Below are 15,620 nucleotides of genomic sequence, written 5' to 3' on the forward strand. Positions count from 1 at the left end.
GAAATATCTCCTAACATGGACAGATTTTTTTTTTTAATACATAACTTAGGAGCCTGGAGAGTTTTAACTCAAGTCCAGCCTCTAAACAAGGAATATTCTTGTTTACTTTAAAAATGGAAACAACATACAGTTCCATTATAATTGTTAAAAAGTTAGCTTTACAAACATGGGAATTTTAATTTAAAAAAAAATTCTTAACAAAACTATACAGTGTACAAATTACTGTCTACAAGGTGGGCGGTTCGTTAAGACGGCCTCATTCTTCTCGGCACTTGCAGTGTCACAGACTCATTCACATACTTTTTTTTTTTTTTTTAATGGAGCTGCCCACCCAAACATTACCCGATAACTATATTGCTATAATTAAGGTTTTTCCGTGTCTTTATGTGCAGTCTCCTTCACTGCCTCTCAGGTTTTTTTGTTGTTGTTGTTGTTTGTTTGTTTGTTTGTTTGTTTCCCTTAGGCAAGCCTCGACTGCTCATGTCACTCCGGGGAAATACACTTCAGAGGCACTGTGAGTGGTGGGCTACAAAGCAATACATCAAAGGCTGGACAGTGCCATGAGCTGGTGGCTGGAGACACCAACCCCTAGAGATGCCCTTGGGTGACCTTTCACCATCCTGAAGTTCTGCAGTCTTGGGTAAGGAAGGGGCGTGCAAGACCTGCAAAAGTGGGGCCCTTCGTCAGAATATACTTCCTGGTTAAAAAAAAAAAAATAGAAGGCTAAAAGTGGATTTGAGATTATCTATAGTAGTGCTTTTTAATAAGTTTATCTTTAAAGAAAAGAAGAAAATTTGATCTAGAAAAAGAAGGAACACTTGCCTTAGGCCTCTGTACCCAAGAGGCAGGCAGGGATGCCCACAGTGTGCCATGTACTTAGCTGGAATTGTTCATTCACTGGTGACAAGGAAAGGAGTCTGCTGGAAAGAATACTGTGTCCTGTAGGGTTGTACTCTTCACTAAATAGGTCCGAATACACTAAGAGCTTGGCTGAGAGGATTGGTTATCTGCAGAGCAGGTATCACAGACATAGGGGGCGGGGCTAAGAATCTGTGCCCCATCATCCCACTCTGCTTGCTACCCAGTATTTGGGCATCAAACTGAATGGGCTAGTCCAATATAATTCTCAGGCCTGTGAGCACCGTTCTAAACTACTCACTGTTCAATGATCTGCTATGCATACACTTGAAAGTTTGTTTTATTAGGCCATGGCCTAGGGGATGGGGCGGGTGGGGTCAAGAGAGCTTCTTGACAACCTACTGTGCACCCCTAATTCTAAAAGATCTCCTTGGAGTAATGCATACACTCAATAGGACCAGGTGGGGTGAGGAGAAGACAAAATAAAGTTGGCTTCCAATCACCTCCAGCCCCTAAGGGAAATTAACCCAAATATATACTTGAAGTACCACCCCTTCAAAAGAAGTCCCATCATTATCAAACAAGCTTAGTTCATCCACAGGGAAAATTAGATGCTTAAAATTCTATATTTCTCTCTGCTTTAGTTTTTAGTTTACAAGGGCAGGTAAAATAAAAGGATTTACTTACTTTTTTTTTTTTTCCTTAAAAACTGAACTTTGATTTTAATCTATCAGTCCAAATACATTCAATAAGAGCGACCCTCTCTCCAGTCAACCTTCTGGATGTCAAAAACCAAAGACCCAAGTGCACTGCCATCCACTTGAAGTAGTAAGTCACAGGAACCTCACATCCTGTCATTGAGAAAGTGAAATGGGGCTGGGAAAAAAACAAAACAAAACAGGGGAGCATTCCCTCCCAAAGGGTGAATGTGTTTGGTAGGAGAAAGCTTATTCCTGTGTGAAACTCAAAAGTGTGAAACAGCCAACATCTGCTATGTGGGCACTTCAAGACATGTCTTTTCCAAATACCAGACAGGCTCACTTTCCACTGTGGATTAGAACTTTCAGGAAAAACTATCAACAACAACTAAAGTAAGACACGGCAGTTCTTCTATGTCGTCTGCCTCTAGGAGGCTTCGCTGTGCTTGCTTTTTCTTCCTGCTCTCTTAGCTTGAAAACCAGAAATGAGTTCAGCTTGCACCCCAGGTGGGAAAACAGGGAGAGGGGGAAGCTGTGTAAGTTGAAGTTTGTCACAGTAGGCAGCCCAGGCCCATCTCAGGGTGCAGTGCTTCACAGCTACACTGTAAAGGGTTAAAAATCCTCCCACCCACCCCTGAATATATATATATGTATATTAAAAAAAATCCCCTGTCCGTCTCTCAGTACACAAAAGGACCTCATCACACTGCAAAAATAGCAGTACCCACTTTGGTCAATTAAAACAAACAAACAAACAAACAAAAAGCATACATTATTTCTTTTTAAATCTGTGTACTTACCTATAATAACCAATACAGCTAAAAGCACTACCTACATAGGCAAAACTTGGTATTGCATAATTCGTATAAATTTGAAACCCCTCCCCCCAAATATTAATTGGAAGATGAAAAACATGAAAGGTTAATAGAAAAAACACCAAAATACTGAAAATATTGCTGGTCGATTACAATTTTTAAGCGGCAACTATACACAGCCATGATATGCTTTATAAATGTGAGATAAAGGTTTAACTGTCTAAAAAATCCATGATGTCACACATTTTTTTTCGTCTGGAGTACAAAATATTTTGTCATAAAAATGGTAAAGATTTAAAACGATAATAAATGCAGCAAAACAAGTGTAGTGATGTCACTTTTGTGGGTTTTTTTTTTTTTTTTTTTTGTCTTTTGTTTTTTAGATTTCAAGGCAAGGCACGTAATGTGGACATTATATCTTCGTGCAAATTAGGATTACTGGAAAGAGTACTTTTCATTAAAATTTTAAGAGACACAGAGGCAACATGTGTCTGCCCATGCACACTATGGATCTGTCAATACGAGAAATGTGTTGAACAAGGCTAATATCTGAAAGCACCATGCACGTTTGTTTCCAGCACCCTGGTGGCACTTCTCTGAAGAGCATGTTTTCCTACCCTGCGCCCTGGCGTTCCCAGCCTCTACACTGGAAGCTTTACCTTGTGACATGGATTTACCTGCCTCTTTGTCTCTACAGTGGAGATTTTATAGAACCATTTGTACACCCTATGGGTTCTTGATGCAACCAGTAATTTTAAATAAATAATTCGACCTCTGAGGAGGCTGCAGCTAAGCCAAACTAAGTGCTATGTTTTTACTTTTTTTATATATTTTTTCTTTTTTTTTCTTTTTTTTTTTTTTTTTTTTTTTTTTTTTCTTCAAGCACATGATTTGTCTTGAATTAATGCCTTTTTAAATGCCCTCAAAAACTGAGGGGAAATAAATTCGCTCAAAATTATTTTAAATTCTTTTTAATCCCCTCAATTTAGAGTCCAAGGGCTGAAGGACTTATAATCATGATTCCCCTTAGATATAAATTTATAAATTGCACTTGCCTCTGTTAAGTGTTCCTTTTGTGGGGAAAATATTATATTAATTTTTTTTTTTACTGTTGCATGCAGAGGTAACCCTTTACCCACATAGAGGCATTTCTTCCATAGAGCCTTTGAGTTCAAACTATTTTTTTGTTTTTTCCTATTTTTCATTTTTTTTTTTCTTTTTTAAGATTTCAAACTGGGTTACACACTGGAAAAGGCTGGGTTAAGGGCCAAAATTTAATAAATTTGTACGGATAACTAAAGGCTACAGAGATTTTATGTATTTTTTTAACTTTTAGAAATCAGAGTGCTTATAAGCTGGCTGGCTCACGGCTCTGCCCCAGCCTCTCTGATGCCGCCTCCTAGCCTTCGTTGGTGACATAACCAGGCATAGTGACTCCATGCGTAAACAACGAGAATACTAACCAAGAAAACTAGCTTATCATGCAAATATTAAGGCATCTAGAAAGTCAGTTAAAATATATTGTCATAGAGACAGAACATCTATTTCCCAGCGGGCTTCATGTAACAAAGGCTACGTTGCAGGGGCTGCAGTCTAGCGTCAGCGAGATATCATCGACCCTTTTGTGTCACTAGAGTTTCAACCTTAAGGGAATTAGCGACTGTACGTGCTGCAATGCTGGTCTATATAGTCAGTCTTCTTTCTTCTGTTTCTCTCCTTTTTCTGTTTTGTTCAGTCTTCCTCTTCTCTTTCGTTGAGTGTTTTTCCCCTAAGTTTCTTATACTACTGTTGTGTTTCTTTCCCCTCAGTTGCTTGTCTCCGCTTGAAGGAAAGGCTCTCCAATTATGTTCAAACCATAATTTTGGACATTTGCCGGTAAGATGGGTGTCCTATTTGACACTTGAAAGGGAACCAAGCTAGCCCAGGTACCAGGACTGTTGAGAGGAGAAGGGTAGTAGGGAGGGAAGACAGAAAAAAAGAAAAAAAAAAAGAAAAAAGAAAAAAGAAAAAAGACAATGTTAAAATTGCCAGCCATATTATAAATATAAATTTTAAATTCTAAATGCATTAAATTACAACTTATAATTTTGTTTTAAATTAAAATTTTAATAAAATTTAAACATTAATAGCATGCATCAACTTTTAAAAATTATATATATTATACACACACATACTACATATGATAATATCTAGCTTATACATAAATATCATAACAGATATAATCTATATGAACTCTTGCTTTCACGAGAAGATCTGAGATGCTGAAAAAAACACAAAACAGGATTTATTCACAACTGCTGAATTCTACTTGATTAAGGCTATTCTTTTTCAAATATCTGATCTACTTCAGTGTAACAAATATAGTATGATTTTTATTGTTCAAACGGAGAAAAAGAAAAGCAGAAATTTCTCACAACACCAGACTATTGTAGTTTGCTAGATACTTTAATTGTATTTAACATTCTGGGTGTGATGAGTTTATCTGCCTTATTGGGTTATATACATTTAAAATGTAATAAAATATATATCCTTTTCACTCACATGAGAAAAAATATATTTTCAGGCAGGTCCGTATATGGTATGAAATTTGAAATGCCTCATTATCATTACGTAAGTGAAGAGTTTTACACAGGTAAATGAGTGTCTATCTTAGACCACATGGAGCTCAGTTGGTCGCATTCTGTGCAAAAGCCCATTGTGGGGTACAGCACAGGGGCTGCATGTTCTCTGGTGTTTTCTTGCTCTCCTATATAATTTCCCTTACACAAAACCAAAGCTTTCCTTTCAATTCATTTTTTTCCTCAGTTGGCTGGCAACATGGGCCTAAGCATTCCCAGATTTCACTACCAGGAATGATGGCATATTTGGGGTGCATTGAGGGAGACCTGAAAGAGAAGGGGGGTGACTTGAGCCAGCAGTGCTATCTCTCACTAGTCAGCTGTATGTCGGCCTGTGCTGGTTTGGGCTTTAAAAGCAAGTTTGAAGAAAACAATAATTTCTAGTTGCTCCTGGCATACTTTCTCATAATAGTATCATATGGAGAAAAGGATTGCCAGATTTATAACACCACAAAACACCCTAGCCAGGACATTTTGGGGTGTATCTAATCTGTTGCATTGTTTATAGTGACATTCCACTGGGAGCTAATGTCAGCTGTATCACGGTATCAGTGAAACATCATATAGACAATTCTGTGCCCAGTGCAGCAATGGCTTGGCATGGCACGTGGTCCATGTTTTAAGTGTTATCTAGTATCCTATACTATTAAAACAACAGGTGAGACTAAACTATTACTGTAGTTAGCGACCTAGGCGTCTCTCTGCTCATGTTTGACTCCTGCAAGCACAGAAAGCATCAAGCAATAAACACAAAGAAACAATTTTTGATTTAAACAACCAGATACATAACATTTTTTTTTTACTCTAAAGATACCTCAATACTACTAAACGTAGCTTATTTCTACATGTCTAAGTACATACTGGTGAGCAATGCATCTACAGAAAAGAAACTAGTGACCTCTTTTTCCTGTGGTTAGATGACCAGATCAATACCAGCAAAATCTGACTCTTACTTTGCTAATCGTTTGCATATGGCAGATGTGTTACAAAATTCTGTACAAATGGATCAATGGCTTGAACCCACACTAAGCTATCTTTAAAAGGTGTGGGCCTTGACTACCCGTATTTATGAACATATTGTCAACTGAGTATCTCTGAATTTAAAGTTGACATGCTCTGTACCAAGGTTATACAGAAAAATAATACACCAACTTACATGTCTTCCTTAGCTGGTAAATAACTCCAACTCTAAAGACTGTGCATATTTTTACTGAAATCTTTTCAGAGAGATTTGACTGTTTTTCACATATTTCTCTCTTCCTACACACATCTTCAAAATTATTTCTGTAGTTTGTAGCATTGACTGGGAACAATGTTACATAATGCACCAAGAAACTTATTTTCACCTCAACTGTGCTACACTGCACTCTGTACACAGTCCTATTACAGTGTTTATTACTTCATATCAGAATCATCTGTTATCTGTAATTATCTTACTAACTGAAAGGTGAACATCACAGGAAAAAAATGGCCCAGTCTTATTTGTCCTTATGGAATCTGGTCATGGATGAGAATATTTCTTAACAATAGGGCAAATTACAAAATAGCCACCTATTAGTTTTAACCTAAAGTAAAAAAGCATGTGTCAAAAGCAAAAAGTAATTCAACAGATAATTCTTAGCAGTAAAACACACCATCAACAAAAAGCAAGCCATCTTTTGAGGTCAACAAAAATCCCCAACTAGATGAGCTTCGTAGAGTCATCTAGAGATTGCATGCTTTGGAGAGAGTGTATTAATGATTGAAAAATAGGAGTGGCACCTAAAAAGGCAAATCTACCAAATGCTTGGAGAGAGGATAAGAATGCAGAATAAATGGCTGCTCCTAACGTACAGAGGACCCATGTGGTAGAATGCATACCAAATTTAATTTAAATGTTTAGTTAAACTTTCTCAATCTCCTGGCCTATGTTACAGCCATACCAACACTGCAGTGTGTAATATGTTTGTTGATACTGTTTACAAATCTGTAGGGTAGAATAAACCTCAAATGTGAACACTATGCAGACCCCATGGCTGAGTTTTACAAGCCTCTTATCACCAATTCACAGGTCAAGCTCAGACCTATAAGGAACATGCATTAGAGCTTTGACAGCAGTTCGCTTGGTATGAGGAGGGGAATCCTGATAAAAGTAACTCAAAGCTATAAAATAATGTTAAAAGTTAAACCAAACTAAATCACGTAATTAAAAAACGCAACACCTAAATTCTTATAGTTCTTAACTGGGAAAGCATAAGCACCACCAGGCTGTGACTCCCTAATACAAATAAATGTTAACATCTACACATTTACACATGCAAATCGGGTATGTATAAGAATATGACTTGGTCTTCATTTATTGTAGAGGAAAAATTATATGAATCATTGTATGTTTAATTAAAAAAATCTATACTGTGACTAGTAAGAGTTTTACAATATAACTGAAAAGATGCCCAAAACTAAGACAGCAATATGTATCTTCAAGCTTATGTTTACTTTGCTATCATTAGATTATTTTTCTTTCTTTCTTTCTTTTTTTTTTTTTTTTTTTTTTTTTGTTTTTGTTTTTTGAGACAGGATCTCTCTGTGTAGCCTTGGCTGTCCTAGACTCGCTGTGTAGACCAGGCTGGCCTCAAACTCACAGTGACCTGCCTGACTCTGCTTCTCAAGTGCTTGGATTAAAGTCGTGCGCCACCATGCCCGGCCCTATCATTAGATTTTCAATGTCAAATATCCTTCAGATAAACTAAAGAAAGATTAATCTTACTAAAACTTGATAACATGTATCTAGAAAACACTTGCTACCCATCACCACTAAAAATAAAAGTAGTCAGAAAACGATACACATGTGGAAAATCAGGATCAAAAAGTTCAAAATACTTGGCATTCTGTGACATATATGAAGTGTTATCATATACAAAACACACAAGAGCTAAAAGCTAAATCAACATTTCAGAAACAAATGGTGGCTATGTTGGAATATATATTCACTTTACTGTGACCAACTATGTAAACTGATTATCCCCAACAGGAAAGGCATAAGCCAGTTCCGTTGACTTAGGAGATAGTCAGGGGTTCATTTTACATTGGGGTTTCATCTTTGTTGAAGAAACTTATCAAATAATTTAAGGGACAGTTTCTGGATAACAGGGAAGACATTGAATTAGATATTATTCAGAGTTCTGAATGACTCGATTCATAGAATTAGCACAAAGGGAGATATTTCTAGATGATAACCATGCTGGTGAACACAAGGCACCATCTTTGGTGTTTCATCTATGAATTCCTGAAATGGCCATTAGTATCCCCTCTCATGCGTAAAGAAACTAAGGCCAATCTCACCCATGTAGCCCTCAGATTTTAACTCTTCTGTCTGTGTCCCATGGCCATTTCACTATGCCACACTGCCTTCTAGAAAAGTCACAGGTTGGTCCAACCTTGGAAAGAACAACATTTGGAGCTGAATTTTCTTAAGGCAAATGTATTTGCTTCAGGAGACAATGAATTTGCCATATGCTACACAAACTATGCCATAATCTACATTGACCCATAAAGGGATTAGTGAGCACACTGAGAGAGTAAGTGGTTTGTCAGAGGTAACAACCTCAGATTCTTTAGATCTGTCTTCTTGGAAAGCAAAAATAGTTCCAAGGTAACACTACAATGAAAGCTATGAGGGAAAGGGGTTCGAAACTCTCAAGAAACTTGATTGCTAAGTAATAGAGCACAAAGGTTTGGTAGATTTTATACATAGTCCAACCATACTTTTAAAATTCACTCTATCTATACTTCTTAATCTAGATAAACTGTAGTTGTTCTACTACAGGAGTAGATTTTTTATTTTTCAATGAAAGAAAAAAAAAATTGCAGTGGGTGCCAAAACAACATCTGTTGGTCATTAAAAAAAATTATTCATACTGTGACAGTGCCTTCAAGGCCAAAAGTGATTGGTTCCTTGGCTTTGAACACAATAACCAACCAGAACTACAGGGTGTCAAATAAACATAGATGAAGTCATTAAGTTGAACAGGAAGCAAAGTAAAAAAAACTTCACCTATTAGGATTAGGTCACTAAAACAGTGAGAGGTATTTGAAGAATGGCTCAATCCACGTATTACTAATTGGTGTTCCTTTCATAATGAATTAGACAGTCCACCTGTTAGGTCATATAATGTCAACATTCTCATTATACTAATACTTTCCAGGGGAATCACACTACTGGTCATTTAGATTAACAAACTGCATTTCCTTCAAAGATTATAGGTATTCTTTTAAGAAGCTTAAAATACTAAGAAACAGAGCACAAAGGTTTGGCAGATTTATACAAAGTCCAAATGTACCGGCAGCCCTACGGTTAACAGATAGTGATGCAAACAGACAACGGCGTAGGAAGCATGAAGACCATATAAAATGATAATTCAGAAAATTAGCCTTCAATTCTTTTGTAGCAGTTTCAGGTGTTACTTGTTATTCTTTTGGTCAAACAACAATTTGACAAATTACCAACATGATGGTTTTACATCTCTTCCAACATATACAGGAAAGTATTTTCTCTACTGAAGCAAAAAAAACATGTCTGGAAGAATTAGGCATAGGTACGTTAGTTCAGTCTAGATCTACGATGTTGCATCTCAACCAGCTGCTTGCTTTCATAAAACACAAAGGCTGTGCACTGTCTCGTGAAAAAAAAAAAAAAACTCACATCAGTGAACAGAATAAATGAGAAGCTCCAAGTTGAAGCTATTAATACGTGAGAACAAAGAATGTGGCATCTAATCCATATCACTTACACAGTATGAGTAATTTGCCAGGCATTGGTCTCTGTGACTGACCTACCTTACCCGTTTTGGACCTAAAAATAAACATTCACGCTTAGTTTGTGGAGGACGACACTGGAGCTTGAAGTCTTGCCCAACAGTACACTAGAATTAGGCTGCAGAAGCCTGGGTCTCAGACACAGTATGGCAGTCCCTGGCTCTGCATTCTTACCCATACTCTTTGCTTCAGCCCTCTTGGTGGAAAAAAAATTAATTTTTTATTCCTATATTTCTACTGTAGGTAAATTACATAAGATATCCAATGGCTTATGACTGACCCTTAGATGCACTAGAACTCCTGAACAATTCCTGAGCCCAACTTCCATATGTGTAACTATGATTTATTTATCCAACACGTTGCTTTTCAGCCAAAAATATGTGCCTTTGTTTTATGTATGTACAGAGATGGGTGTGTGACAGTAATTTGCTTTTGAGCCCCTTTTAAATGAGGCCAGACTGAGAGTGAAATACACTATAAGCTTTATAAAGGTCCTGGGTTTCTTTGATTTATTTTTCCCATTCTTAACAATCATTATCGCTATTGGAATGGTCCGATTTGCATGTAAGATGATTTCTAATTATTATCACTATTTGTAACAGTCTGCATCAGAAAGCTCCCTGGCTAGCTCTTACCTGCTCTGCAAAGGACCCCTGTGTGCTCTCTGGGAAACGCCAAATATCATAAACTGCAGGTGGCTCATGGAATGAATCTAACTGCAAACAACAGCACTTGCCAGTAATGAAAGAGAAATGTATTCATTTCTTAACTAAGTAGGTAAATAGCCTTCTTTATGGTGCCAATCCTTGGGGAGCCACACGTTTGAAAGTATCAACCAGTAGGCTGTCAAACCTCACTGGTTTGTAGTCAATTGTCTCAGATGGTTTTGCTTCTGGGTTTGCTGGATTAATGGTGCACTTCAAGGCCAGGCGTGGTGGCACACGCCTTTAATCCCAGGCACTCAGGACGCAGAGGCAGGCGGATCACTGTGAGTTCGAAACCAGCCTGGTCTACAAAGCGAGCCCAGGACAGCCAAGGCTAACACAGAGAGACCCTGTCTCAAAAAAACAAACAAACAAACAAAAAAAAGAGTTCACTTCAGCATGCACACGTGAGAGTATTTCCCAAGTTTAAAGATGGCACCCACCAGGGAAGTCGTTAATGGAGCACAAGCAGTAATGACTCCATAGGGCACACTGCAGCTACACAAGTGGACGAGACCGTTGCTATGCTCTGCTCCTTTCCTACAGAAGCGTCCACTCATGACCCCAGAAGGCCCTTCCACAAGAGGACCCACACATGGAAAAGTCACAAAAACTTGCTTGCTTTCAACACCTAAATGTAAATAGGATTTTTAAAAAGTCTTCCCGTCAATTAGCCAAATTAAGCATTATTTAAAAAAAAACAAAACAAAACTTGATTTGATCTTGCTCATATTTTAGAGCCAAAAACAAAAACAAAAACAAAAACAAAAACCATGTGATAGAAAGTTTATTAAGGTGATTAATTACAAACTGGTTACAGAGTGAACACTTAAATATATAAACTTATGAAGCGGTGAGATGCTTTTGCCAATTAAAAACATATAGAGTTAGAGGCTAACTGTAGTTATTTGCATCCTCCCACAGACCATGCTGCAGGGAAGCCCACATGTTGATTTCCAGCATTTATCTAGTCTGTATTCCTCTCCACCCCTGGGCTCCTTTTCAATGCTATTGTTTCGAGGGTTACTGCCTCTCTTATTTGCATAAGTGATTCTTCAACTGCAGACATTTCCCTACAAAAATGGTACTCCAGAATAGTGCCTTTCACAGAGAGGCTCACCAAAGGCATACTAAACGAAAGAGAAATGTGGCAGGAGTCTCTTTCACAAATTATTTTTATTTAAAAGCAAACCCCAGCAGTGTTTGTACAGTTTCAGCTCTGAAAGAGAGGACTTGTTTATATCAGGATTCTGAAGAGTAAGACAGAGCTAAGAGTTGGATTTATGACGTTGGGCCTTTCACTGTGTTCACATGTGCAAAGAACTCCTAAAGCAAAGTGAGGGAGGGAGAGAAGGCTGCCTTTCTGCAGTTTCCAATACACGGCAAGTACATATAATTATGATTATTCGCTGTGCTGAAATTCAACAGGCCTTTGCTTTTCCTTCTACAACATTACATTTCCTATTTAAAAACATATTCATTTCTAGCTCTATTGTTTAAATACAACCTGGTTCACAGTACACTGAGTTCCAGCTCTGAAATCACAACAGTAAAGTAATGGTGTGTGGGCCCTGACAGAGCTGACCTCCTCAGCGCCCAATGTGCATATTTATATGGTGCTTTGCATAAACCGTCTTCAAACAAGGTCAGCATTTAGCACACTTCCTTTAGCAGCAAAGGGTTAATCAGTAAGGTTTGCATTTGAGAATGTTCTGAATCCTGCTCCTCCCTCTCGGGCTTGGCTGCCAAAAACCATCTGACAGGAAACGGAAGATTAAGTTTGTCCTACCTAGGCGAACAAAGAGTGCTCTGAACAGACCACTGCTTTACTGCAGAGCAGGAACTTTTCTAATCCCGCTGGAATCTGCAGTGCTGCTCTGAAAAATACCATGGAGAAAGTTGTTCTCTTTCCTCTAACATTTTGTCCCTGGATCATCTCGTTTTGGTCACACTGTCCATCCAGAAAGGTTGACGGGAAGCTCCAGACATAATCATGTGGAAAATGGACATTATTGATTCCTATGGTCCATTGTTTCCCCGTGCTAAGTCCCTCAAGTTCAAGTTCAATCTGGAATTACATCATGTCTGGTTTCTCCTGGTTACCAGACGGCTTGAGACGTGACCACAGCTACAAAAAAAAAAAAAAAAAAAAAAAAAAAAAAAAAAAAAAAAAAAAAACCCACACCAGCCTTCTTCACGCTTCGGCTCCCCTATCGATTCAAACGTAAACTTTTTTTCTTTCTCTCAAGTATGCTTCAAGTATGGAGCATGGTTAATTTAGAGATTAAGTTCCAAATTAGATTATCTAATGGCATCTTAATGGATTGCTGACCCATTTCCTGTGGGATGGCAGCATGCAAGTCTGGCTGGAATACAATTAATTTCTTAGGAAGTGTTCTGAAGAGTTTGTGGAGATAAAAAGGGAAACGTCCAGTTGGACAAATCTTTCCTTACAAATCGAGAAAGGTAGGTGAAAAACTACAAGCTCTCAATAGCCAGATCAGAGACACTGTGTGTTTGTAAAAAACTATTTCAGATCATGTTAATAAAATGCTAACGACTTTAGTTTTGATTTCCTGACAGGTGCAAGGCATACTGATGAGAAAAGAAAGTCCGGGCTTTCAGGAGACTGCTAGACGCAAAGAGAAGCAGCAGCTAGCTGCCCTGTTACCGGACACTGCTCACACATCTCTGCCTTGAACTAAGCATGTGCCTATGTCTATCTTATCAGCATTTCTGTTAGTCCCAGAGTGGGGCTAGGGATCCGGAATGGTATATAAAAATTTGAACAGTCTGAAAACACTCTAGAGCTAACAGCTGAAAAGACGACTCAGTGACGGGAATCCAGCTCCCCTCAGGAACTGCAGGAACAACCCAGCTGCTGAACCGCAGTTCTGTGTCAAGATAGGAAATCCTGAGCAGGAAATGCTAACCTAGGAGATGGGCAGGAATAGTCAGAATGTAATAGTGAAATTAAAATTAACTTAGTTCTATTTAAGGATGGGACTGGACATTTGCCTTTATCATGCACATGCCATGCAGCTGTATGTATAAGCATACATCTGTGAATACGTATAATTTGCAACCGATTAAAAATTATCCTTAAGTTTTTCTTTTATAGTCTTTGGTAAAGAACGTACATTTTGTAAAGAAAACAGTGTGAGCATGGAGGGAACTGGTAAACAGGGTTTCACAATGACAAACTGAGCATGAAATGCTCACGATTGCCCCTTCCTTTTGCCCTCCTTCTCCTAACCAGCCAGATCCAAATAACCTTTACTGGCTGCTAAACTTCTCTTGGGAAATCAAGCAACTCTCTGGAATTGCAGTAATAAACGACAATTTCTTACAAAAACATGTGTAAAGTAATGACAGGATGAAGTATTCGACTCCTAGAAAGGAACGGGAACACATGTAACGTGGAAAAATCGCTGATAAAAGTCTCTTTGGTGCAATTCAATTATGGCATAAGCAGAAACACAATAAAAAAAAAATCCTTCCAATTATTTCAGTAAAATCTTCATTTCTTCATTATTTCAGGGGCTGAGCAAATGGTTTGTGTAAACATATCCTTCAGTAACACACTCGTGTTTACTTTAGCCATCTGAAGGCTTCTTCTATGTTTATAGAAGCCATCAGACACATACAACCACTCACTTGTGGCTTTGTGTTTTCTTAAAGGGTGAAGGGCGAATGAAACAATAAATCGAGTTTCTCCTTTGCATAAAGTACCCATGCAATGTTTTTAAATAATGTATGCTTATATTATTCTTAGACTGTCCTGCAGCTTTCTTTTTCATTTGATTATACTGGTCCTTCATATTTGAAAGTTCAAGCAAGAGTCTGGCTAGGGCCTCAACAAAGCGAGTCAGTTAGCAAGTAACTTTTCTATGTGTTTACATCCACACAAGGCACTTGCACAAAAACAACAGAACTCGTGCAAGGAGGATGATAAAGAACAAACACAGCAGTACCCAGCTTGAGCAACCCATCACCAAGAAGGTGAATACACCAATGCAAGTGAAGTGAGACCTTCAGCATTGTATTCTGTATCAACTCTAGCAAGTGACTATTCGCTTAGGAAGGAAATTTCACTTTATCTAGGTATGAGTAAGCCCTTAGCCTGTGAGTGTATACGAGAGAGAGAGAGAGAGAGAGAGAGAGAGAGAGAGAGAGAGAGAGAGAGAGAGAGAGAGAGAGAGAGAGAAAGGGAGGAAAGGAGGGAGGGAGGAAGGGAGAGAGACAGAGACAACAAAATGCTAAGTTGAAGAAAAAAACAACAACAATAACAAAAGAACTTGAGGATTTTAACCTAGAAGGTCCTTGGAAACTTGGCCGAACAGTTTCTGTTGCTGCCCAAGGGAGTTTCTGAGCTGGGGTGGCATGTGGCAAGCAGATCTCTAGCTCACACAGGATATACACAGCTCCCTGCCATTTTCAGCCCTCCAAAGAAGCCACATCTGACACAGAAGCACCTCAAGAGGGCAACTGTTCCAACAGGAGAGAAAGCAAGTGAGGACAAACAAAGTGGCAACACACACAACTAAAGAAAGCAAATCCGAACACTTGCTTTGCTGTGGCCTTTCTATCTACAGCAGTGGTTCTCAACTTTCCTAATACTGTGAGCCTTTCACACAGTGCCTAATGTTGCTGTGACCCCCAACGATAAAATTATTTTCATTGCTATTTCAAAACTGTAATTCTGTTACTGTTATGAGTCATAAATATCTGATATGTAGAATATCTGATGTGCAACCCCCAAAGGTGGTCACAGCCCACAGTTTGAGAACCGCTGATCTACAGTCTCCATGACTGCCTTTGTGTATAAACATATTTGTACATACACATACATGTGGATTTGTGTTTGTGTAACAACAAAAATCAAAGAAAAAGGGGATATCGACTTGAGAGTGGGAGAACATGGGGTATTGGAAAGTGGGTAGCTGAGATGGGCTGAAGAGAGAAAAGAGGAAAAAGTGATCTGGTTCTATTTTAATTTAAAAAACATAGTAAACAACACTCCCACCAAAAACCAAACCAAACCAACCAACCAAACAAACAAAAAAACCCAAGCAGCTTCCAAATTGAAAAAAATGACAGAGACAGTTTGCTGCCTGAACAGTCACCTATAAC

General features: G+C 38.4%; 1 protein-coding gene across 7 annotated transcripts in view; it reads right to left on the reverse strand.

Moving 5' to 3' along the window:
- Positions 1-2,641: 2,641 nt before the first annotated feature.
- Nfib (nuclear factor I B) overlaps positions 2,642-15,620 on the reverse strand; it is a 211,011-nt gene continuing 198,032 nt past the window's right edge. For all 7 annotated transcript variants that reach the window (XM_051163738.1, XM_051163748.1, XM_051163756.1 and 4 more), the window contains one exon: positions 2,642-4,305. In XM_051163738.1, coding sequence (XP_051019695.1) covers positions 4,176-4,305 — 130 coding nt within the window. In that variant the 3' untranslated portion in view covers positions 2,642-4,175. The remainder of the gene's footprint in view (positions 4,306-15,620) is intronic.

The sequence above is a fragment of the Acomys russatus genome, chromosome 2 (genome assembly GCF_903995435.1).
Source record: "Acomys russatus chromosome 2, mAcoRus1.1, whole genome shotgun sequence".
Taxonomy (NCBI): Eukaryota; Metazoa; Chordata; class Mammalia; order Rodentia; family Muridae; genus Acomys; species Acomys russatus.